Source organism: Hippocampus guttulatus, chromosome 8 (assembly GCF_054856545.1).
Source record: "Hippocampus guttulatus isolate MCC_2025c chromosome 8, RoL_Hgut_1.0, whole genome shotgun sequence".
Taxonomy (NCBI): Eukaryota; Metazoa; Chordata; class Actinopteri; order Syngnathiformes; family Syngnathidae; genus Hippocampus; species Hippocampus guttulatus.
In genome coordinates this window covers 3382559-3408982 of record NC_141268.1, presented here as the reverse complement: position 1 = coordinate 3408982, position 26424 = coordinate 3382559, and the positions used below count along the sequence as shown (strand labels likewise).

Sequence of the window (26424 nt, the reverse complement as noted above, 5' to 3'; positions counted from 1 at the left end):
GCCTTTAACTTTATTCAAAGATTTTTTAAACGGAAGCTTCTTTGCTGGATGCTACAATGTATTATTTAAAATACAGTCACACAACATAAAAGTACCGCTTTGTCAAAACGTCCATTTAGTGCTTCTCGGTCAATCAATGGGACAGTAGATGTGAGCCCGTCTCTTTTTCGTCAATGGACGCAACAGCTTCTTGTTTGCTTTCAAACTTAGCTTGCCTTGTAGCAGACGTGTGCACATTTTCAACATGACGTCTTTGATCCACTGGTGAAAGGACACTTTGATTTTCTCCTCTTTCATCTATAACTGCTTCAAACAAGTGTATGCAGAAAACTGGTTAAGATTGCACGGCTGTCTGTGTCGTGTTGTGTTATATTGTCATTTTATGTTAATTGTTCTGTTGATGGTAGCGTGGGCACCTGCGGGTCTGTTGTGGTTGAGAGGAAAGAAATTTCATCTGTGCTGCACATACAACACATTTGACAATGAAGTGAACTTGAACTTGAATGCATTCAAGTTAAGGGGACTTTATGTGTGGCACCGTAAGATGGCCGCCGGTGGCTTTCACTCCGCCAGATGGCGAGTAAGCGTCATAGTTCGTCTACTATTCATATATAAATCCGTGGCGTAAAGCCATTCAATGGCGTAAAATCGTTGACATATTATTTTATTCTGAAAGGCATATACCGGATATACGTATATTCCCGTAGTGCGGTAACTGTCAACGGCTTCAGTTTCCCATATATCAGCTGGCACCCGTATGCCCGTTTCGCTGTAGTGTCATAGTTTTCGTTGAATGCAATTGTTTTAATTCAAACTTGGCAACATTTTTTAATCAGTTCTATCGATTTGACAAGTGGAGGATACTCTTTCAAACTTTCTACCTGTTTCAAGTCTCGATGGACTCTGTTCAGGTAGGTGATTTTCCTGTTACCACAGGTTGTCATCTGTCAAAAGGTAGCATGTTGCTAAAAGATTTTGGCTAACAAGGCCAGGCCAGTTAGCTTCAAAGTGACACGCAGGTGCAGGCAGGTAAGTGTTGTTATTTCACTGTAAGAGCCATTTCCCCCGATAGGTAATGTAAGCAAATTTGCTTGTTTGTTCGTCATATTACTAATTTGTCAAATGTCCACAGACTACGGTGTCCGGATTTTCTCTGGACCTGGGACCATTGAAAGAACCACTTGGATTTATTCGTGTGCTAGAATGGGTACGTAAACGTAACCTAATTGTTTTAGATTTCTTGAGTGTGGTGGATGTGAAAAGACTTTGAAACAAACTTCGCGGGTTGCTATTTCCACAATATTCATTTTTCAACATTGACGTGCATGATTTTTACGCCATAGCTTTCAGTTCAATGAGAAGTCTTAATTGTCTTTGGTAACAATGTCTCTGATGACAAAACGTCCTGTGTGTACCATTGTTACATACACACACGCACACGAACCTGTATCAACTGCATTTTGCTGCCAAACAGCTAACCGGGCTGCGTTGTACTCTCATCAGAGGGCTGATACATACTATTTTGATTATGAAGTGAATAGAATTGCTTTTTTTAGTCCACCCTAATGCCGTTTGTGAGCTCCAAATACTGTTTCATCGTGGTCGGATCAAGATTATGAATTTATGAGTGTTTATTTTTTATTTGTAAATAGTTTCCCATGGCAACAGAGTCAAAATTTTCACCACAGTCGAAACTGAATCCGAAATTTGAATCAGATTTGCACTAAGAAAAAAAAAACAGCTGCATGTCCTTACCAGGAGCTCTGACAAATTTGGCGAGACAAACTGAATATCTACAAACGATATTGAGCGTACTGAGTAATCCGATAGCATTCTGTAGTAAAAAAGGAAATCATTTGAAGAATGCCCTATCCATTTGACTGCTAATAATGGAAACGTATAATGTTTCTGATGCAGTGTGCCCATGTCTTTGCAACAGTGTACTGTAGAACTGCAAGAAGGGTGTAGAGAAGCAACCAGAACTTGCAAAGCACTTAGCACAAACGGAGCCCATGTTTTCTCTTCATAATTAAATACATTATGACCAGTAACTTTTAACAACACTAACTGTATACAAATCCATTTGAGTCCATACACAGGCTAAATTCTCACTGTGGGGAATGATGCGCAGTTCCAGTTTTTTAAATTTTTTAAATGTTTTTTTGTTAAATTTGATACTTTTATGTGGTCATTCAAATTACAAAAATAAATGTGTCTTCTAAAATGTTTGGAATATGTCGGTGAAGTGACACTAGTACAGTCAAACCTCGGTTTTCGAACGTCTCTGTTCTCGACCAAATCGGTTTTCGACCAAAAATTTCGAGTTTTTTATGCCTCGGATGACGACCGAAAATGGGTTCTCGAACAAACTGAGCGCACTTGAATGCTCCATTTGACTCCTCTCGCCTTCGTTATACGAGGAAGTGACGCTTCCTCGGGTAGACAAGGAAGTGACGCTTCCTCGTGTAGCGTTCCATTGTGAGCAGACGTGTTCAATAAAGATTTTTTTTTTTTAAAAGCATGGTTTCGGTTTTCGAACAAATCGGTTTTCGAACACCCTTCTGGAACAGATTATGGTCGAAAACCGAGGTATGAATGTACCGGTATAACACAAAACACAATGTCGAGTGACACACATTCCCAGAAAACAAATCATGTGGCGCAAGGTTTACAGAAGTAATTATGGTCCAGCATGCCTGTCTCTGTTCTGACCCATATGTGGCAATTTCAAGGATTTTGTGCTTCAATTGACCAGTCCCCCCATCGACACAGTTCAAAGGTATCTGGTTTTCACAACTGTTTTATGCTCCTTCATCCGCCATTTTTTTCCTTTTAATGACATCAAGGTAGTGCATTTAGACTGCAGTTGCATCGGATATATATCCGATTTATATCCATTTACAGGCGTTGCCTGAGTCGGATTTGAGAATAAAGATGAATTGTACTGTTCAGATTCGCTTGACAAAAATCTGATACATGACAGATTCGGGAAAAAAATCTAATTGAGAGCTGTATGTATGACCATATTCATAAAGGCTTACTAATAGGGTGGAATACTGTTGCAAATACATATACATATACTGTATATATATATAATTATATTAATGTATTGTTGTAAATGTTTTTGAACACTCCCAAAACGTTGTATGACACGTATATAAAATAGTATTTATATACAATAATATTCTATTGTAGTGGTGGGTGGCACGGTGATAGACCTTTTAGCACATCAGCCTCACAGTGCAGAGGTGCAGGGTTTGAGTCCGGCTCCGGTCTTCCTTTGTGAAGTTTGCATGTTCTCCCCGCGCCTGTGTGGGTTTTCTCCGGGTATTTCGGTTTCCTCCCTCATTCCAAGAACATGCATGGCATGACAAGAGAGACAGCTCTAAATTATCCCTAGGTGTGAGTGTGAATGATTGTTTGTCTCTGTGTGCCCTGCGATTGGCTGGCAACCAGTTCAGGGTATACAGAGCCTATTGCCTGAAGTCAACTGGGATTGGCTCCAGCACACCTGCAAGCCTCGTGAGGAGAAGCGAATTGGAAAATGGATGGATGTACAGTATTCTAGTGGTCTCTATGTACTATTGCTGTGCCCTTTTGAGCCGAGGCCTAGTGGTGTGGCACATGATGCCAGCGGGTCTGCTTGTGAGTGTCTTGCCGTGAGCTGCGGCCGACAGAAACTCAGCGCGGGTGTGGTTATGTGATTGTGTTTTGTTGCTCTTAGTTCAGTAAATGGCTAAAAAAAAGTAGGCTGGCAACAATGGCTCTTCTTTCCTACATGCAAGGGCATCACATTATACAGGAATAACCCATAAAAAAGATCACTGAGAAAATCGATGAATGAACAGGTGCCCAAAAAATGTACCGTATTTTCCACACTAAAAGACACACTGGATTATGAGGCGCACCTTCAATGAATGGCTATTTTGTCAATTTATTTCGTACATTAGACGCTTCGCATTAAAAGGCGCAATCTACAATGCGTCCACTAGATGGTGCTACGCTCCTTCCATTCAACTTGAGAGGCATTCATGACCACCTCTGAAAAATGTAAATTAACTATTACTGTACTTAAACGAAACTACGAAAATTTGAAAATAATGCATTAAAACAGAAAATCAAGCGAGGAAATCACAAAATTTCTGTATCCCCCCTACAGAATTTATTTTGTGATTTCCTCGCTTGATTTTCTTCGTGGTTTCATTGAAGTAAGAATTTATTTACGTTTTTTGAAGGTGGCCATGAACGCCTCTCGAGTGGAACGGAAGAAGGCACGGAGACGAACAAAGACGTACAGTACCTGTATTTGCTGAGACTGTGAAAACCATTAATAAAGTCTGCGTTTAAAAAAATAATAAAACCACAACCACAGCTCTCCTTTTTTCAACAAATACAGGTGCGTCTTTGTCCGTCTCCTTCCCTTCTTTTCTTCCGGTCAACTCGAGAGGCGTTCATGACCACCTCCGAAAAACGCATTGGCATGTCTTTTATCGTAGCTCCCAGCAGTACGATCCGATATGATAAGATAAGAAAACCTTTTAATTGTCTCACAATGGAGAAATTCCCACTTCACAGTAGCAATGTTATGACAGGAAGAAGTAGAAGAACAAAATAAATAGGAGCTGCTGGAAAGGCAGCCACTCTTGCGGCGCCATCTTGAAGTCAAAATAACACAGCAAGATGTCAGTCGTAGTTATATATTCCTTTGTTGTGTATTCACAAATGATGAAATCACAATATAAATTCTGTAGGGGGGGCTATAGAATTTATTTTGTGATATCCTCGCTTGCTTTTCAGTTTTGATGTATTATTTTCAATTTTTGTAGTTTCATTGAAGTAATCGTTAGTTTACGTTTTTCGGAGTTGATCTTGAACGCCCCTCGAGTCGAACGGAAGAAGGCACGGAGACAGACAAAGACGTAACTATTTGTTGAGACTGTTTTAAAAAATTAACACCACAGCTCACCTTTTTTCGGAGCTGCAACACAAACTTATTTAATAAAGCAGCGACACAGTTCACTGAACCAACAGCAAGTTATAACATTGGAAGCATGTCTCCAGGAAGGAGCCATCTTGGAGTCGACGTATTACCATAATGACCATACAAAAGACGCACCGGATTTTAAGACGCTCGGTGAGCTTTTAAGAACATGGAAGACTTTTTGGTGCACCCTATAGTGCGGAAAATACGGTACCCTAATGTTATGGGAAATTCTGAACCTCCATTTCTGCATAAATAGATCACAGAGTATGATTGGTTGTTCTTTGTCACAACAAATGATAAACAGTCTTAAATTAGTACCACACAAAGAATTATTTTTTGAGTGGACACAAACTAAACATTCACAGTAGATGATTAAAAATTAAATCATCCCATAGGTAAATGACTCCTTCAAGAGCTAATATAGTCAGGAGTGAGCCAACTAATAGTCCAATCAACGTGATGAATCATGTTGGTTAAAGCTGCCCTGCCCCGTTAAAAACACATCGGTTTTGTAGTTTTATGACCTTGTGGCATGACTTAACCCATGCATTGGGTATGCGTTGTGCATAAGACCGGGGTAATTTAAGCCATCTCTCTTTTGTCCCTCCCGAATTCACCCAGCTCGACCCCTCCGAGAGCCAGCCTCTACTTTTCCCACTCCGTCCACCTCTCCCTCATTGCCCTCCCTTCATGGACATGAAAGTTATATCATAGTTTTACATGTCTGTACTGAATGAAATGCCTCATTTCTTCAAATATGGAAGGAGTTATTTATTCAACACAATGCGATAACAATACTCATTTTTATTTCAGTGTGGGACGTAGAACATGAAAAAAAAAACATTTTAAAAAGAGATTTTTCTTGGGGTCCCTAAGAAGATTGGAAACATTTCAGTGACACGTTATATTAAAAGGTTTTGTTTATGCTGCTGGTCATGCACTGTGGCATTGCATTTTGATGTACAGTAATCCATCGCTATTTTGCGGTTCGTTTATCGCGGCTTCGGTGCATCGCGGATTTTTTCAAACGTTCATAATTTTTTTAAAAAAATTATTTTATTTTATTTTTTGGAAGTCCGCAAACGGTCCGCGAGAAGCAGGGAAAGTCAGCAAAACAACAGTGAGTCACATAGAGCAACATATACAGTACATGTGGGGTGAGGGTGGGGCTGAGAAGATGTAAAGCCATGTTGTTGGCTGTGCATCTTCTTTCTGTTTTATCACGGTGGGTTACTCTTTGATCTTTAATCAGTGTCTAAGTGTTTTTTACGATGCTGCTAGTGTGTGCATGCGACTGTGTGTGTGTGTGTGTGTGAGAGAGAGAAGGCTTATAAGAACAAAAGCAGGTATCTTCCATCCTTAATTGTCTAATCATCCTTAATTGACAAATCATAAACACGTCTGCTGCACGCAGTAGGATTGTAGCTAACCTGTGTGTGTGTTCGTTAGCTCTGCTCAAGCGCAAAGGCCCACGTGGAGCAATTTTTTTAAAAAATGTATATGTTAATTGGTTGCTACTTCGCGGATTTTCCTTTATCGCGGGTGGTTTTGGTCCCCATTAACAGCGATAAACAAGGGATTACTGTACACTCTATTGGAGCTTTCATTTATTATGTTGCAGTTTGGGGTGTAATGAAAACCAATTTGAGTCAGAAAATCAGTTTTGATTTAACCAAACAAAATCTAATCATTCCACTATAATTATACCATCCTTGAATTGTATCACACCGCGTTTATTGAGGGGCATATCAAATTGTCTTTTTGTCGAGATATGCACACACCTGACACAGACATGACAAAAGCTCCAAATACACTTATTTCGTCTTTCAAAAGTCTTCTATTTACTGTACTGGCAAGTTAGTTCACATTGTAAAATGATTGTCTTCTTTCAACAACAATAAAAATAGTCATTGCATCATAGCGTCTTGAAGTGAGCCGTACCATATTGGATTGAACCGCTTAATTTAACTGAATGAAACTGTTGCATTTGTAAATGTACCATCTTTGAATCGTATTGCACCTGATTTTTTTCTTTTTTGAGTGATACACAGTCCTACTTTTTACGCATGCATCCATCCATCCATTTCCAAATCTGCTTATCCTCACAAGGGTCGCAGGCGTGCTGTAGCCCATCCCAGCTTTCTTTGGGCAGCAGGTGGGGGACACCCTGACCTGGTTGCCAGCCAAGCACAGGGCACATATAGACAAACGACCATCTGGGCTCACACTCACAGCGAGGGACAATTTAGAGTGTTCCATTAACCTGCCATGCATGTTTTTGGAATGTGGGAGGAAACTGAATTACCCGGAGAAAACCCAGACAGGCACGGGGAGAACATGCCAACTCCACACAGGAAGGCCGGAGCCAGAATCTAACCCTGCATCTCAGCACTGTGAGGCCGACGTGCTAACCAGTTGACCACTGGGCCGCCCTCCTAGTTTCTATGCAACCAAAATACCGGGTACACAAATCATTTAGATACGGTAGTTTGAAGGAGGAGCTCAACTTGCCCTGCCCATATTGCTCAATTTACCCCATGGCTACCATGTTGAATTATCTATACCACAGCTAATATGGTACAGTTTGATGCTAGCTTTAGCACCCAATTTTTCACATTTATAGATCCTAACTTGTTTATGAAACAAATTTAAAACGAATTACTTTGGAATGTGCACACTCATTATGGGCGTAATGGAGTAAATTCACTTTCAAGAGTAAAAAAGATTTTCGGAGAGGCCATATATGTCTGACTTCTATCATGTGGCTCTTACCTTCACAGGTTCCACAAAATACTCTTCCCATAAATATATCGCACCATTCCTCCTCCTTATGACTGATTGTCTTGTAAAGATGACTGCAAGAGCGCAGAAAGTTTAATGAGGTTAAGAAAAGAGCTACAAGATCAGCTAAAGACTGAAAGAAATTTCTGGCACATGCTAACTTCTCTGGCTAGAAATCTATGATAAATTGAACATAATGTAGGACACCATGTCACAATGATGAAGTAAAACCGAAAATCTTTAAAAGACTGGTCGTGTCATTTTTGGGTGGACAAGTAGGACCTTTAATTCCGGGGACACGATGAAACATCTTCACAGGTCAAGTTAGATTTGAACATCAGGCTTCTTATTTGATAGCGTGCATTCGTTGAACTTGTGTTTATACCGACTGAGTGAAGCCCTTATTAAATTTTTTAAATAAAAAAACAAAACATATTTTCACGTTTTAATGTTTTTTATGAGTTAAGCAGTGCCTGAGTGGACGATAGAGACCCAATACTAATATACCAGTCACAGCAAATCATGCAAAATTAAACGCTCAGGTATTCTTTGCTTTCTTTCTGTTTCTTCTTTTTCAGTTACATGAACGTAAGCTAATTTGTAATCCACTCTATGTTTAAAGGAAGTGGATATGCCTTAAATTGCGCTTTGAGGTCTTTTTCATTCACGGACTATGGTTAAAAGAAGGTATCATCTTTTTTATGCATTGTAAATTGTGTTCATAAAAATCTAAATGGCCATATTTGATATTCTGATCATTGGTAAATGGGTTGTCACTTGTATCCTGCTTTTCTATCTCGGGTACTCAAAGCGCTCTAACACTGTTTTCTCATTCACCTACTGATGACACAGCATCAGAAGCAACTCTGGTATCAGTATCTTGCTAAAGGACACTTCCACATAGTTACAATTGGGGGATCGAATGCCAAACCTCTGGATTGGGACACAACCACTCTACCACTGAGCTATGCAGCCATGAGTTAAATGTTTTTTGTTGTTGTTTTTTTTCATGGGCAAATGTGATTTATAAAATAAATGCAAGGAAAAACACTTGTTTTCTTGCTGAAATCCATCATGTGACCCGAATGATGAGTATTTTTATCCACCCCAGTATGCCATTATCACTTATTTTGTGGATTTTATGTGATGTTAAACATCTGTGACCATTATGTTAAAAGATGAATCGGTGATCTGTGATTTGTTCCCCCTCTTCATTTATCACCAAATTTGAATGTTTTATTATTTTTAACATAGAATGTTAAAGTTAAAGTTAAAACGTTACTCAAAAGCATGGCCTGTGCAAGGTTTTATGATGGTGAGGGTTTGGACTGTGGAATAAATTGATAAGAAATCAGAGTTAGACTATTGTCATGGAACGGAGAGTGTTATTAAGGTTCCATTGTAGTTCAGAGCAACTGCTCTCAATTTCTTCCTTAAATGTCCTACCTTGACAAAATACATTTTGTTTTGTGACTTTGATTTTGTTTCAAATTCAATGGCTTGCTATTCTTAATTAATTTTATTCTTTATCTCAGTTACCGACCTAACTTGAAGTATAGTTTTAGTGCCTTATCCAGTCAGCCCAATTACTTGACCCAGTACCCAATTATAGCCCGACATAGCATGGCGATGACAGACTACATCACTAACCAGCATTTGTAGTTTGAGATGCGCCAATACCCCGCTAGCTATTTCCTTCTAAAAGCAGAAGACCAAGGATAAGACTTTTACTGTTTTGGCGACAGATGATAGGTTCTATATAAAGGGAGTACTCGGTTTACAACGAAGTTCCATTTCTGCGAGGGATGGCTCAATACCAATTTTTCATATCCGATACTGCAGCCTTGAGGATCAACCGATACCATCCTATATCGATCTGTTTCTTTTTGTCACTGTAAAAGTTATTGATTGAAAAAAAAAAACAGGATGTCATTTGCCTCTTGAAAACACCGCATTCACTGTACAACTATTCTGGTCCCCAAATGAACAAAGGAAAACGCTATGGCTACAGCTCTGTGTCAGCTTCTGCTCACGTGACGAAAAGACAGGCACATGGCAACTATGGCGACAGCTTGTCTGTGCTATGGCATGTCGTGCAAAGTGGAGTTGAAGATTTTTAATATCTAGTTTGGGCTCATGGATTGGATTGGACTGGTTCGACTAAAAATAATCCCAATGACTGCAGCGGACCTGATACTGATAAATTGGATCGGTTGGGCCCATCCCTCACGGTGACGATATAATCCGAATGTGTACGCCAATGTCGAAATGTACCAGAGCCTATCACTAATGCACTTGTAATGTCATAATCACACGAATATTACCCTTCATTGCCGTTTGCCCAAGTATTCTCTCACACCAATGTGCAAGCAAGTTAATTCGGTGCCTTTTTTTAATCTCAAAATATCAAGCGCAGCCCCCCTCCACCCCCAAGATTACTATCGAACCAACAGTCATTTTCAATGAAGCACAAACTGGCATCCCATGAACAAACAGCACTTTCATTTACTTTTTTCAAACGAATTTATTTTGCCAATGTCATTTTCTATTTGTATGAGGTTTACTATTTGGATTGAATAACTTGGGAAACAAGTCAAATATTGTGCTCTACTTGTATTGTTAGTTTTGTTCATTTTCTATCTATCTCCAACCTTCACTGAATGTGTGATTGAGTTGGACTTATACTTCATCGTTCATGCACTCTCTCAATCTTATTGCTCAATCATTTGCACTGCTTGCAATTTGTTTTCTGTTAAATGTTAAATTAGCATCAATTGTTGAACACGCTTCTATTCTCTGCCAGGATAAAAAAAAAAAGACCCTAAAGTGGTTGTGCAAAACCAACAAAAACGTGAATATGTTTCATATTCTTGAATGAGGAATATAAAACTGTTTGCCTGTATGCCACAGCCTTTTAACTAAGACAAAAGCAATTTTACAGGGTAGGAGTGTACGGTTGGCTATTTTTGCTATCATGACGTATTGGGTAAAAAAAAAAAAAAAAGGTTGTGCGGAATGCTTGAGTCTGACTGCAGAAGGCAGGGTGCGATGTGACACTGGACTCGCTCAAGGAATCCCTGCCCTGCCGACCGGGTTTATTTGCGGTTCTGTTAGTCTGGGTGGGGTGGGTCAAACAAGGCTGAGATGAAAGCTGAGAAATCGTCTGCAGTTCCAGAGATACTTGAAAGTTGAAACCCATTCCTGAAAATCCACTGAGGAGGAAGCTCAAATGCTGCGCTGTTTGACTTTATCCGTGCTTTGCCACTTGAAGGCATGCAACGTCTGAAAAGGATGTAGATAAATTACGGATTTGTAGCAATGTTTTTGTATATAAATGACCAAGGGACACTTATTGATCAAATTCACTTTGAAAACAGAGTTCAATCTGCTGGTCATTATTGAAGAAAGCAATTTTAAGCATCGACTTTGACTTCAGTCTTTTTGGTTTTTACGCTTACACCACATGCTAACAGGCAATTTCAATACAAGGACATCAGTGTAATCAATATTTTTTCTTCAATTTCACAGATTCCCATACTTTTTTCAACCCAAGGACCAAATATTTCAAATTTGGTCCTTGGATTGAAAAAAAGTATGTTTTGACATGTACAAGTGAATGATAAACAACCACAGCATATGACATTCAGCTGACATTGGTGCAGGCAGCGGGGTCCAGTTCCCCCTCCGTGAGTTGCGACTGACTGCCTGTCACCTGAAGTATGTTGCGATATGTACCAACCAGTGGCGGATGCTGGTCTGTCAAGGAGGGGAAGCTCAATTTCGGCCTACATCATAAAATGTGTCAACAAGACGTCTTTTCCAGGGACTTAACTAGTGTCCTACAACTACAATAAAACCCACCAGAAATGAAAGATTAATTTGTCGCTAGTCGTTTTCAACAAAGAGAGTGTCGCTCAGATGATTAGAAGAAGTCTCCAGTTCAACTCTGAACACAATGAGAATTGAAAAATGCCCCCATGATGCCTACCCCAAAAGATTGATGATTGGCTCCTTTCGCTGTCAATCAAAAAGAGATTCAGCCTCAGACAGATCATCCAATCATCATGCAGAAAAGCTCAGCGTCCGGGCCAGCCCATAAACACCCACTGTCCATAGACTCCCAAAGACGCTGAGCGTCCGATGGGCGGGACGAAACCAGAATTTATCCAATTACTCGTCTCGTTTCAATGCATTGGTACAACCTACACTGAACTCTCGAGACGCCCAGCATCCGCGCTGTAAACGCTCAGCGTCCACACCGTTTAAAGCGCAGTGAAGCTGCTGGAATAAATGAGAAGATAGTGGCGTTGTAACCAGTAATAAGAAGCTGATTCGGAAAAAAAGTTGAGCGCGTTGTAGCGCATATTTAGTCAATGACATGTACATACAATTGTATATACACACATGTATTTGATCACTTATTTTTGGACATTTTAGGGAAAGCTGAGCTTCCCTTGCAGTCTTGGAGCAATCGCCTCTGGTACCAACTCAACTGTGACCGTGGCGTGAATAAGCCGAATGGGGGGAAAAGAAAAACAATGATGAAACGCACAAGATATTCATCGATTATAACTCGCAGACTTGTAAGCTACCTGCCCTGGTGTGGGATAGTCTTTTTGCAAAGTCAATTCATGCCCACAGTTAGAGGAAATGAATCACTTGCCTTTCTTCCTGCTAGTGTCTGTGCTCCGTCAGTATAGTTGAAGACTTAGCTTATATCCCCTTCCCTGACAAAAGGCATTTTGCTGACATGCATTGCTATACTAAAAAGAGACAAATGGAGGTTGGAGACAAATCTCAAAGTGTAGAGAATAGGGAGCCGTAACAGAATGACAATAAAATCAAACAAATGAATTATAAAAACACACCAGTCCACCGATCAAATAAAGAAAAGACTGTAATGCCGCCATCTTGTGGCCGTAAAAAAATGTATGACTAACACCTCAGCTTTGGGCAACAGAAGTGTAGCAGGAAAGTAACGTGGACTGCTTGTCAGCTCTCGTGGATGAAGGCAGAGGGCAGCCATCTTCTGTTGCCTCTGACTGATACTTTTTTTTTTCATTTTTTAATGAAAATGCAATTATCAGTACATTTTTTAACACCAGAAATCGTGAAAGGAGTGTAAAGTAGTGGTAGGTGAGAGTGTAGCCAGACAGTAAAGGTTGGTGGTGTGTAGGATGACTATGGTGGTGAGGAAGATGAAGAGAGCAAAAGCAGAGCAGAGGACAAAATGGTGGAAACTGAAAAGGGAAGAGTTGAGACAAGCACTGGGAGGTCAGGGGGTGCCTCCGGATGACTGGACAACCACAGCTAATGTGATCAGGGAGACGGGTAAGAAAGTACTTGGTGTATCATCTGGAAGGAAAGTGGATAAGGAGACTTTGTGGTGGAATAAGAAGTGACTTGTATGCTAGGCTGGACAGCAAGGAGGGAGAGACTGATCTATACAGGTTGGCGAGACAGTGAGACATTGATGGTCGGGACGTGCAGAGGGTTAGGGTGATTAAGGATAGAGATGGAAATGTATTGACAGGTGCCAATAGTGTGATGGGAAGATGCAAATAGTACTTTGAAGAGTTGATCAATGAGGAAAATGACAGAACAAAGAGAAGAAGATGTGACTGTTGCGGAACAGGAAGTAGCAAAGATTAGCAAGGATGAAGTGAGGAGGACACTGAAGGGGATGAAGAGTGGAAAGGCACTCGGACCTGATGATTTACCACTGGGGGTATGGAAGTGTCTAGGAGAGGTGGCAGTGGAGTTTCTACAGAGGAATAACGTTTTTGAGCCATACAATGAAACTATGGGAAAGAGTAGTTGAAGCTAGACTAAGAGCAGAAGTGAGCATTTGTGAGCAGCAGTATGGTTTCATGCCCAAAAAAAAAAGGAGTATGACAGATGCAGTGTTTGTTTTAAGGATGTTGATAGAGAAATACATAGAGGGTCAGAGGGAGCTGCATTGTGTCGTTGTAGATCTGGAGAAAGCGTATGACAGGGTGCCCAGAGATTAAATGTGGTATTGTATGAGGAAGTCCAGGGTGACAGAGAAGTATGCTAGAGCGCTGCAGGACATGTATGATAACTGTAAGACAGTGGTGTGCTGTAGGTGTGACTGAGGAATCTATGGTGGAAGTGGGACTGCACCAGGGGTCAGCTCTGAGCCTCTTCTTATTCGCTATGGTGACGGACTGGCTGACAGACGAGGTTAGACAGGAATCTCCATGGACTATGATGTTTGCAGATGGAATGGAGAGGAATGAAGGTCAGTCGCAGCAAGACTGAGTACATGTGTGTGAATGAGAGGGACCCAAGTACAAGCGTGAGGTTCCAGAGAGAAGAGATAAAGAACATGGAGGATTTTAAGTACTTGGGGTCTACTGTCCAGAGCAATGGAGAGTGTGGAAAAGAGGTGAAGAAGTGTGTACAGGCAGCCTGGAACGGCTGGAGAAAAGTGTCAAGTGTGATGTGTGATAGAAGAATTTCAGCTAAGATGAAAGGAAAGGTGGAAAAAAACTGCGGTGAGACCAGCCATGCTGTTTGGACTGGAGACAGTGCCACTGAAGAAAAGACAGGAGGCAGAACTGGAGGTAGCAGAGATGAAAATGTTGAGGTTCTCTTTGGAAGTGACCAGGTTGTATAGGATCAGGAATTAGTACATCAGAGGGACGACTCATGTCAGAGGTTTTGGAGAGAAAGTTAGAGAGGCCAGACTGAGAGGGTTTGGACATGTCTAGAGGAGAGAGAGTGAATATATTGGGAGAAGGATCCTGAGTCTTGAACTGCCAGGCAGGAGGATGAGAGGAAGACACCTTGGAGAAATCAATGCACTCAAGGTAGTCAGTGGCAACACAGAAAAAGTGGGAACATTTTAACCAAGCAGATTTAGATTTGAATGAAACGCAGTGTACTTGTGGAGAGTGATGAAGAAAGTGATGAGAGTGAAGACAAAATCTAAAATTTTAAGTAAATTGGAGCAGGGAGCTCCGGTCCGCCGAATTTAGAAATTTCCAGCAAAAAGGGGCATCACCGCCTTCCTTTGATCCCTGACCAGTGAACTACTAGCTCAGTCTTCCCAAAACAGGTATTGTTGGAAAGGGAATTCAACACGGATTCCAAATGTGCAATCATTTACATTAAAATCGGTGCATATTTTAGTCACTTGACCTTTTGACAATAATTTGACCTTGTGGATCACATGACCTTACCATTTTTCATGAAATATAATCTTTCAATTCTCTAAAACCGTGGTCCCCAACTACCGGTCCGCGGCCCATTTGGTCCCGGGCTACATAGAGACGGACCAAGATTTGTTTTTAGTTTTAATTTTTGCTAAGCGTCAGTCAATCCCCCGCCACCTACTCCATCGATTACCTTCCAAAGGGCAATATATAAATAGGGCTGGGTGATTATGTGATCAAGAGTCGTGATCGTACATGACCAGCGGCGAGCCATGAGCATATTTATGCCATCGGACGTGGCGGAAATGTGTGCAATTCTAGCTAATCGGAGTCCCCATTCTAACATTGTTTGCAAGTTGACATATACAGAATCCGCTAATAAATGAAAGAAGAAGCAGTACACAGAAAGTAATCGTAACAAATTGAAGGAATGTACATCTAAATGCGCAGCTGATGGGTAGCCATGACTTCGGAAGATGAAGCTATTTTGACAAGAGAAGTTCCTCCCCTGGCGCTATCTACAGAGAAAAGTGGAGGAAGAAGCTCTTGTGCATGCTATGATGACAAAAACAAGTCAATAAGAGAAACATATTGAATTATTTGAACAAGTGGCACCCAAGAGAGCAAGTGGGAAGCATGAAGCATGAAATCAGGAAAGGCCGCTCCTTAGTATCTGCAGAGATCCTATTCGACTTAACTGTATTTATAGAGCATTTTAAAAATACCATCGCTGTATACAAAGTACTTTCCTGGAGCAAAAATGATTCAAACAACAACAAACAATAAGTTAAAAACAAAGAGAGAAGAAAGCACAAAAATAGTCAAACTCGTGCTGAGTGAAAAGCCAAATAATAAAAATGACTTTTAAAGATGGGTAGCGAGGGGGCTTGCCTAACGTTCAGCGGGAGAGACCAGCAACGGAAAAGACTCCATCCGCTCTTACCCTCCGCTTTGTTCTTGGTGCCTCCAATTGTGTCTGGTCCGCAGACCTAAGGCAATGGGCAGGTGCATAGGGGCAGAGGAGCTCTTCACTGACCAATTCTTCTTCCGGTCAGTGCATGATGCAACATAATGAGGAACTGAAAATTTAAAATGCAAATGATTCCGAGAGAATCTGAATTTTAGTCCAATTCCAACCCATTCTTGAGATTGGACGTCCAATCCTTAAGCCTCTATCTATCTGACTCTCACAAATACCTCATGTATTACCAGCCAAAATGGCTGGTACGTTTTTATAAACACCCGCCCAAATTGTATTTTATTCCACATTTAGAAGGTTGGAGGGTGTCAATTTAAAACCCTGTATACGGGTACAATGAGACAATCGGTTAAACTCGTACAGTCAACTGCATAACACTGCGCTTAGGTACGCAGTCCAGGTCTTGGCGAACCCTGTCTGGAAATGAAGGAAAACAACTTTAAAAAGTCTTCAGTGTCTTTGCTTTTGTTGAGTTAATGATATGGACTTAGTGTACACTATCGTACTGCACTAATCCCCAAGAAATTATTATTTTTTTTAATACATTAAATCAATGGACGCAGCTGCCAATGCCATCGTGGCAAAGCCCCTAAATAGCTTGGCCATCCAAGTTGTGATGCTAGACTTGATTACTCACTAATTGTTAATTAATACTGCTGTCTCAGATGCATCTGACAATTTCTCTTTCTTCTTTCCCTATTTCCCTGTCAGGTTTTTACCATTTTTGCCTTTGCCACTACTGGAGGTTACTCTGGGACATCTCACTTCACAGTCAAATGTCCTGGATCTGCGGACCCAATCGATGTAAAGCCTGTGTTTGGATACCCATTCAGGTAGAAAATGTAAATCAATAAAAGTAATATGTATTTAGGGACTTGATACAGTACCTATGCAAGGAAGCATATGTATTGTTTGAGTTGGGAATCAGCATTGGTTTTTGGGCATAGCTATCAAACTCGAGGCCCGCGGGCGAGATCCGGCCCACCACATCATTTTATTTGACCCCGAAAGCAAATTATGTATATTACTTTGTTTCTTGCAAAAATATAAAAATTGCCAATTGTTTACCCTTCAACAAATGTTGAAGTATTACAAGCATTTTTTCTAAACCTATCCCCTTTTTTAATTCAATGTAATATCTGAGCAAACAGTTTTGACTGGACTCTGATTTCAAAACTCGTTATTCATCTGTGTGTTGTGTATATGTAATATGAGGCAATCATACATTCATTTGGGGTTACGCTTCACGGTCCCAACAGCCCTCTGAAGGAAACCATAACTACAATTTGTCCTGCTATGAAAATGAGTTTGACATCCCTGGTGGGAATTGAAATCACTTGGTTTGTCATTACTCCTTTATCTCTAAATCCACAGTATTAAAAAGCTTAACTTTTATAAATGCTGCTGACAATGCTGAGTTTTATCCAGAAGGGTGTGCCAGCATTTTGTTTCTCGGACAGTTGTGCGCTGAGATCATAAATTGTAATAAGATTCAGATCAATGTCATTCACATTTCCACAACATCATTTTGTTTTACTAGCCCATCAAACAAGGTTGGGAAGGAAGGACGTGACATGTGCTATATAATTCCAATTGAAAAGAAAGAAACCAACAACCAAACTCAAAAGCCACTTTCTGGCATCATCTCGTTTCCTGAAGTGCTTCCAAAGTCAATATTGGAATTCTTAATGATAATCCTTGGCATTAGCTTTGTTTATTTAATGAAAGAAAATGTATCCCATTTTGTTGCACATCAGCCCTGCAATCAATTTGAGTGAATTTGTGTGAGCCTGCAACTTAAAATATATTTTAAATTATATTTCTGTTCTTGCTCTCCTGGACTAACAAGCAAGCCAGGTGAGGATGTTTATTTTATGATTACTATTGTGAATCATGCTCCAGAGTCACTGGGCTGACTGTAAAGTGTTTGTCTTTTCTCCTATTTCATTTAGGTTGCCAGCATATCCTTATGAGATGCCTTCATGTGAAGGCAGTCCTTCAAATCACACCTTCCTCCAGGGAGACTTTTCCTCCTCTGCAGAGTTCTTTGTGTGTGTGGGTGTGTTTGGTTTTCTCTACTGCACCGCGACACTGATTCTCTACTTGGGTTACCAGCATGTCTACCGTCAGAACACCCGTGGTCCCTTCATAGTGAGTACTTTTTTGATATTCATAATATTCATATCCATTGGTTCAGAGAGATGATTTAAAAATAAATATATAAAATTCAGAGACAATCCCATATGAAAAACCTTCACAGGTACGATGCACATGCTAAAGAAAGGGGGCCGCTTTTGGGTGATGTTATCCAGTTAGAAGCCAAAGAATTAAGTCATTTCTGTAGGTGTTAAATACCAACCATACACAGTACAGATGCAGTAATAGACACTGCTTCCAATAGGAAGGACAGTTGTTAGGATACATTAGCGCGTCCGCCATATTGGATGTTTCAGATCTGTCTAAAGAAAGTAAATGGACTGAACTTTTTAAAGCATATCATCACATATTATTTAATACGTGTTGTGTTGAATAACGTTCATGCAAGAATAAAAAAAACAAAACTATTTCTGGCATCAGACGCAAACTTCACAGCTTAAAAACAAGGAAACAAAAAAGAAAAACCTGCCTGTTTGTTGAGCCTAAACATTGCATCATGATTTTCAACACTTGATGTTGGTCATTACTTTGTATTAAGAACATACCCATGTTGGAACTGACCAAAAATATCAATTTGCTAAAAAATATACAGATATATATATATATATATATGTAATTGACCAATTTGTATTCAAGAGATTGCCACCCAACACAAGCAATATTTTAGTTTGGTGCTTGACTAACACCTATTATGTATCCTAAATATAAAAGCATTTAATAGTTGTTTTCAAAAAAATAAAATTACATACAAACATACACTAATATTCCTGAGAAACGGATGTGGGCAACAGACCATCCATCCTTAACACCACTCTGCCCTTCCATGAGCAAGGCAGAATAAGAAAACCTAAACTCCTCCCCGACAGTTAAGTAGCCCCCTTCTCCAGTGTGTCCCTGTCACCTGTTTGCGATGATCATTCCTGTGATGGTTTAAAAACAGAGATCGCCTTTGTTGTTTTATTTTTCGTGCTCTTGTTGTTCTTCATCTACTTCTTTCTCTTCTTTCTATTCTTCTTCTTCTTCCTCCTCTAGTTCCTGAATTGTAGATGTGACGTTTGAATAAAGAGTACAGTGGTAATGTTTATATTTTGCTGGTGATGATATACAGTGATCTTTTTTTTTTTTTAATGTATCAAATGAACTACCGATAATGGCAATCAGTGGAAACGGAACAGCAGAAATTCTGAACCTTCTGACTGCAGTTTGAGTTTCCCACTGCTTTCTCAGCGAGCTAAGCAAATCACAATTTAGTTCATTTGGGGCCATTGAATAGGAAGGAGCTTTGTTTGGAAACTAATTTCACTTTCCACATTCCAAGAATATGCATGGCAGGTTGATTGAGCACTCCAAATTGTCCCTAGGTGGGATTGTATGTGCAAATGGTGGTTTTTCTGTGTGCCATGTGATTGGCTGGCAACCAGTTCAGGGTATACAGTCAAACCTCGGTTTTCGAGCGTCTCGGTTCTCGACCAATTCGTTTTTGTTTTTTGTTTTTACCAAAAATTTCGAGTTTTTTATGCCTCGGATTTCGGTTCTCGAACAAACTGAGCACACTTGAATGCACCATTTGACTTCTCTCGCCTTCCTTACACGAGGAAGTGACGCTTCCTGGGTAGACGAGGAAGTGACGCTTCCACGTGTTGCTTTCCATTGTGAGCAGACGTGTTCAATAAACATTTTTATTTTAAAAAGAGATGGTTTCGGTTTTCGAACAATTCGGTTTTCGAACAGCCTTCTGGAACGGATTAAGGACGAAGACCGAGGTTTGACTTTATATACTCTGCCTACTGCCCGGAGACAGCTGGGATGGGCTCCAGCACCCCCTGCGACCCTTGATGAAGGATAAATGGATGGATAGATAAATGGATGGATGTATGGATATTGTGTCTTTCACCTTTCCCATAATGCTGTACTATTGTTGAGATGACACCTACAGTGGATTTCCTTGCAATTTCCTTTTAAATACAAATGTTTAAAACATCTCAAAATACTGCTTTGTATATAAAAAAATGATGATTAATAATTGTGGAGAAGAATTTGAATTTTTTTCAAGTGAAATTCTGAACAGAAAAACAAGCCTGTTTGCTGATAAATCAAAGCTATGCCTGGGCTTTGTAAAGTGCTCCCTATAATAAACCAACTGGTACCACTCCCTTTAGATAGCCTAGTTTAATCCAGCAAGGAGAAAAAATAACTTGGCGACGAGTAGAGTGTCATATCAAAATATGCCACCTATATTGTCAGATGAAATTCGTTAGCTTAAAGAGAAAAGACAAACATGAATTTTCACTGTGAGATAAGCATTCAACCAATGCTTGTGTTTGCTTTCTACAAGGATCTGATGGTGACTGCTGCCTTCGCCTTTCTGTGGCTTGTGTCCTCTTCAGCCTGGGGCAAAGGTCTGACTGACGTTAAATGGGCCACAAACCCAGACCACTTGGTGGAGAATTGTGCACATTGTCAAGCAGGAGAATTTCCCTCCATGGGACGCCTAAATGCCTCAGTGGTGAGTCAAGTTAGACAGGTTTGTCGTTCCTAAGTTTTGGGGAAAAAAAAGAATCCCCTTCTTTCATTAAGGAAGCTTAACAGGCATATAATGTTCATGTACTCCAGCTTTAGAGTTTTATTAAGACACATTTCTACCAACAGCTGTAGAAAAGTGATTGTACAAACCATTTTTTTATTATTATTTATGTATGTATTTTTATATACAGTATACCCTTTGGAACATTTGATATTCAAGCAAGATTTATATTGTATGCAGTGCCATCATCCTGTGGTCAAACTGCAGTCTCAAACTGTGCCACAGTATGTTTTTTTTCTTCATTTTCTGAGGTGCATTCATTTCTTGTGCATTGATTTGAATACTGGACAGCTGTGTAAAAGGCAGTGTTTTGTTCACTTTTCTCGAACTAAATAGGCTGTTGTTGTTCTTTTAACTTTTTAGTTTAAAATTAAATGATGTTTTAATCACATTTACATGATTTTTTTTCTTTTTTATCTTGGAATCATTTTTTTCCATGTACCATTTCAAATTACCACCATCATAAATTTTTAAATCTACAGCAACTAATCATTGCACTCGACTTAATTCAGTGCGATGACAAACAGTGCGCTGCCGCTCTGCCTGGGGCTCAACGATAATTTCAAGTTAATTCACCTTGCTCTTCTTTGCATATTTCTTGACATTAATGTCACTCTACTCCTCTTTCTGTTTGACTTAAGAGTTAATAGTAATAATTTGTTTGAATAAAGTTATATGTAATTATATCAAATATAATTTTGAGCCAAGGGCAGAAGTTTCATTGAAAAAAATCTCGCGGCACACCACTAGCTGAAAATGTGACCCCCCCCTTTTTTTAACAATTAACGTGTTATATTGTTACTATAACCGTTTTTAACATTGACGAATGACGTTATAACAGCTTGAATTGGAATCAAATGAACACAAAGAAAACAGTATTTTATCATCTTTCATATTTAGTGTTTCACCGTCGTCCTACATTCATGCGTCACAAATTCGCTTGTCTCTCGTCGAAACACAAGGCAATTGGCTAGCTGTTGCTGCTCCCTAGTGGTATGGAAGGGTACTACATGATTACTTTCTGGGTGAAAGACCGCACAGGTATACAAATGGGATATTTTCCCGCGGCACAAAAACACTGTTCTTACCCTATGGCTCGCTTGGCAGCTGCTTATCTTGCCTGATGGGAGAACTGGCTCTGCTGTAAAGGAGTAGATTTTGGTTTTCAGGCAATCTATAAAACACAGAATACTTGTCGTTCGGTGTCTAAGTTCCCATCTATTCTCCTGTCTTTTCACAGATTTTTGGCTTTTTGAATCTGATCCTTTGGGCAGGAAACTGCTGGTTCATTTACAAGGAGACTTCGTTCCACAAGGATCCCAGCCCACCTGCCACCATGGAGGAAGGAGGGGCCCCTGGGCCTTAAGTTAGAGGCTGGCTCACTAGTTCCACTCAACAAAGGGAATCCTCCCAGTTTCGATTGAATTTTCATTTTCATATTATTCTCACTTGACTTCAAACTGCTGTTTATTTTTTTTAAAGAGAGCTTTTAAACACTGCACCCATAAATTATAAAACATGTGGGTTCTAAACTTGTTTTTATGAAACAGCAGCAGGCCCCATTTGCTTCTAGATTGCCTTCCCTTGATATTTTCCTTTAACAAAATAAGAGAAGTTTAAATGTAAAAATGTTTTGTTGGTAAAAAAAAAACAAATCTTAATTTGCGGTATGAGATCAACGAAAGATGGTTTTGTCCATTCGTCGACACAACAGAACATGCAGCCTGAATCATTTTCAGGAATATGTAACAATCAAAAGGTAGAAGAAATGTGAAAAAATAAGAAATAACCAAAACGGGGTTAAAGCACTCCCATTTTTTTAAATTGATCGTACAATCTTAATTCCAATGAAGTTGGGATATGTTGTATTAAACATAAATACAAACAGAAAACAAGAATTTACAAATCATGTTCAACCTATATTTAATTGAATACCCTACAAAGACAAGATATGTAATGTTTAAATGTATAAACTTTGTTTTTAGCAAATAATCATTCATTTAGAATTTTATGGCTGTAACATGCTCTAAAAAAGCTGGGACAGAGTCATCTTTGTTTACCTCTGTGTTACATCACTTGTTTTACATCACTTTTAACAACATTCAAGAAATGTTTAGAAACTGAGGCCACTAATTACTCAACTTTGTTGGGAATCCTTTCCTATTGCTTGATGTACAGCTTCAGCTGTTTAACTGTCTGGGGTCTCCGTTGTTGTATTTTAACCTTCACAATGCACCACACATTTCCAATGGGAGACAGGTCTGGACTACAGGCAGGTACCTGCACTCTTTTACTGAGAGGCCTCACTTTTGTAACACGTGCAGAATGTCATTTGACATTGTATTGCTGAAATAAGCGGGGACCTTAATGAAAGGCATTGCTTGGATGTCAGCATGTATTTCTTCAAAACCTGTATGTACCTTCCAGCATTAATGGTGCCTTCACAGATGTGCAAGTTACCCATGCCATTGGCACGAACACAGCCCCGTACCGTCCCAGATGCTGATTTATGAACGTTGAGTCCGTAATCGTCCAGATAGGTCTTTGTCTCTTTGGCCCGGAGAACATGACATCCACAATTTCCAAAATTAATTTGAAATTTGGACTCATCAGACCACAGAACACTTTTCCACTTTGCATCAGTCCATCTTAGATGAGCTCAAGCCCAGGGAAGCAGGTATTTTCTAAAAACAATAACGTTTATCAGTTTGATCTTTGTAGTGTACCGGTATTCATTAAAATATCGATTGAATGTGATTTGCTGATCATTTTATTCAGTTTTTTAAATTTTTAATAATGTTTAACACAATGTTCCATCTTGGTTGAAATTGGATTTGTAATAATCACATTATGCAACACGAATGCATCTAAAACTAGAAATATATCATATTTTCTTATCTGAAACATCTTAATAAAAACCACACCCATTACACCTGATAAAACCTAATATTGTGTTTCGGGAACAACTTCCAGAAAGTAACCTACTTTGTGTAAATTGCCTCAAGATACTGTGTAGATTCCAAAGCCTACTGCCAAAATGGTTAAAAATACTCTATCCTAAAGGTTAGATTATGTTGAAATGTGTCTTATTTTTTTTTAATCAAGGAACAGGACCAGACTGGGCTGGTTACTAAAACTACTGACAGTGCTTTATTGCGTTTCTGAACTGCCTTCAGGGCTTTCAGAGCAAGGAGTGACAGCCATGCTGCCAGCTCCACAACCCCAAGTTTTAGTGAATTGAAAAGACACGTCTGAATTACTGATAGCTATGGGTGCTGCTGTTTCACCGTTTTTTTTTTTTTTTGGTCAATGTCACTGTTAATTGCAGACACTATTTTGCCAAAGTCCACTACAGAGCTTCTTTGCCCTTCAGGTGATAATGTTTAACTAATAACATAAGAAAAAAAGAATGTTAAATCAGGACTTGGAATGGCAATTTTCAGCTTGGATCAGGATCAAGCTCTGCTGTCTCCATGTTTACAGGACTGCAGTGGAATAATTTAGATTTTAGTTGAACAGTTTTACATTTAATCTGTTCAACAATGTTAAGATTTGTCTTTTGCCATAACTTTTAATGACCTTATTTGTATGCAAACCACTCATTATCTTTGCCATTGCAATGTTTTAAATTTGGTTTCTGTTTTCATTTCCATCTTCCCATTAGGGAAAGATGTCCATGCGCAGCTTATCTTTATTACTGTACTTTGGTATTCAACATGTTTTGCAACTGCATATCTGTTTGCTTGAGTGAGTAACAAGTGGCATAATATGTTTATCGAATGTGATCCTGCCGTTTTCAACACTGGCTTCCAACAATCATTTTACCATTTAATACCGTATGTGAACCCTGCCACCACAACTACCACTTGGGTGCCTTGTAACTAATAAGGGTTCATTTAACAAATTCACGTGTGGGTCTGTCATTCATATATACATATAAAAATCCTCGTCTGACTCCTCGGGTGGTGTCCGTCCCACATTCAGCTTGGGTCCTCTACCAGAGGCCAGGAAGCTTGAGGGTTCTGCGCAGTATCCTTGCTGTTCCCAGCACTGCGCTTTTCTGGACTGAGATGTCTGATGTTGTTCCTGGGATCTGTTGCAACCACTCATCTAGTTTGGGGGTCACTGCCCCGAGTGCTCCGACCACCACAGGCATGACTGTCACCTTTACCTTCCAGGCTCTCTCCAGCTCCTCTCTGAGCCCTTGGTATTTCTCGAGTTTCTCATGTTTCTTCTTTCTGGTGTTTCCATCACTTGGGATCGCTACATTAACTACAAGGGCTTTCCTCTGCCCTTTATCTATGATCACGATATCTGGTTGGTTCGCCATCACCATCTTGTCAGTCTGTATCTGCAAGTCCCACGGGATCTTCGCTCGGTCATTCTCCTCCACCTTTGGAGGTGTTTCCCATTTTGACCTTGGGGTTTCCAGTCCATAGTCCGCACAGATGTTTCAGTATACTATGCCAGCCACCTGGTTATGGCGTTCCATGTAAGCTTTCCCTGCCAGCATCTTACACCCTGCAGTTATGTGTTGGATCGTCTCAAGTGCCTCTTTGCACAGCCTACACCTTGGGTCTTGTCTGGTGTGGTGTATCTGGGCCTCTCTGGCTCTGGTGCTCAGGGCCTGCTCCTATGGGCCTAACCCACCTCATTGGGGAAAATACCCTGAATGTCACATTTGTCCAGAGGAGTCTGACTGTTAATTCAAGAGTTGAGTTATACACCACTGTTTGATTGACACCTGTGTTTCAAGCATGGTTGAGACAAGATGACTGTGCTTAACCACTTACAGGGATTAGCACAGGCCAAGTTGTGTTCACGTGTAGTAGCCTGTGACTTCTGATCACCATGGAAGAACACACTCACACAGTTATTTGTTTAGTCAGGAACAGTAGTTAGTCCAGTGAAGGGAAAGGTTTATTACTCAGATATCACATAACAAAATAACTGCCTTGTTTATTTTGAATCACCTAAACAAAAAAAGGTTTATGCATGTCATGGTGTATGTTCCACAGTTACAGAGTAAACAGGCGATTCTCGTAAGTCCTTGAAGGCCTAATGTTGCTGTGATGTTTAATCCTGATGAAGATTTGTATATCTATGCATGTCTGTTGAAGAGAGTTTAAATTCATTGTTCCCCATGCTTTGTAGAATATTAAAAATATAAAATACAGTGCTTCTTTTTTCTTTTTATACAATGCTTCATTTTTATTTTTAGACCACCTGTCCCTATTTGAATCAAGAGACCATCCAGCATCATGAAGTGAGTTCATGCTGACTTTGTTTTCAATGAGCTCTCAATATTTTTACCATTTTGAACGGGGATGGTGCATTTTACACTGAATTGGCCTTTGTATGCTAACATTTTAGATGGCTCACTGTGCTTGCTTGAGGAGTCTGTCCATGTATGTATTTTTGTTTCTTATCTTGATTTTGTGTTCTACTGAAGACACGCCAGCCTTGAAGACTGAGGCAAATGGCAGACGTAGGTACGTATAAGCAGATGTTCTTAGGTACCGGTACTTTGGGCACCACATTTTAAGACTCCATTGTCAGATTGACACAGCACTCAGCTCGGAACAGGAAGCATTCCAGTAACTTTGATTTAGTTTTATATTAACAGAATCATAGAAGGCCGTGGCGTTTTGTGTTAAAATTTCAAAGGAGAAATGCCCATGTAACATTTCTACACATTAACCGTGTCACTGTGGTTGTTTTACTTACGTATCCGAAAAAACGCGCACGCGACAAGTTCCTA

At 39.9% G+C, this 26424-nt stretch overlaps 1 protein-coding gene and 1 pseudogene across 1 annotated transcript; both read left to right on the top strand.

Annotated features, from left to right (window-relative positions):
- The first annotated feature begins 729 nt into the window (after nucleotides 1-729).
- Nucleotides 730-25839, top strand: sypl2a (synaptophysin-like 2a). Its single transcript, XM_086117536.1, has 6 exons — nucleotides 730-911; nucleotides 1133-1207; nucleotides 16634-16755; nucleotides 17875-18073; nucleotides 20415-20585; nucleotides 21904-25839. Exons 1-6 carry the CDS (start codon nucleotides 897-899, stop codon nucleotides 22027-22029), a joined length of 708 nt encoding a protein of 235 aa, XP_085973662.1. The 5' UTR covers nucleotides 730-896; the 3' UTR covers nucleotides 22030-25839.
- On the top strand, nucleotides 12934-14047 carry LOC147200860 (uncharacterized; annotated as a pseudogene).
- Nucleotides 25840-26424: the final 585 nt, after the last annotated feature.

Coding starts and splice junctions, on each gene's coding strand:
- sypl2a (XM_086117536.1), top strand. Junction 1,208..16,633: donor TTATTCGTGTGCTAGAATGG/GTACGTAAACGT, acceptor TTTCCCTGTCAG/GTTTTTACCATTTTTGCCTT. Junction 18,074..20,414: donor ACACCCGTGGTCCCTTCATA/GTGAGTACTTTT, acceptor GCTTTCTACAAG/GATCTGATGGTGACTGCTGC.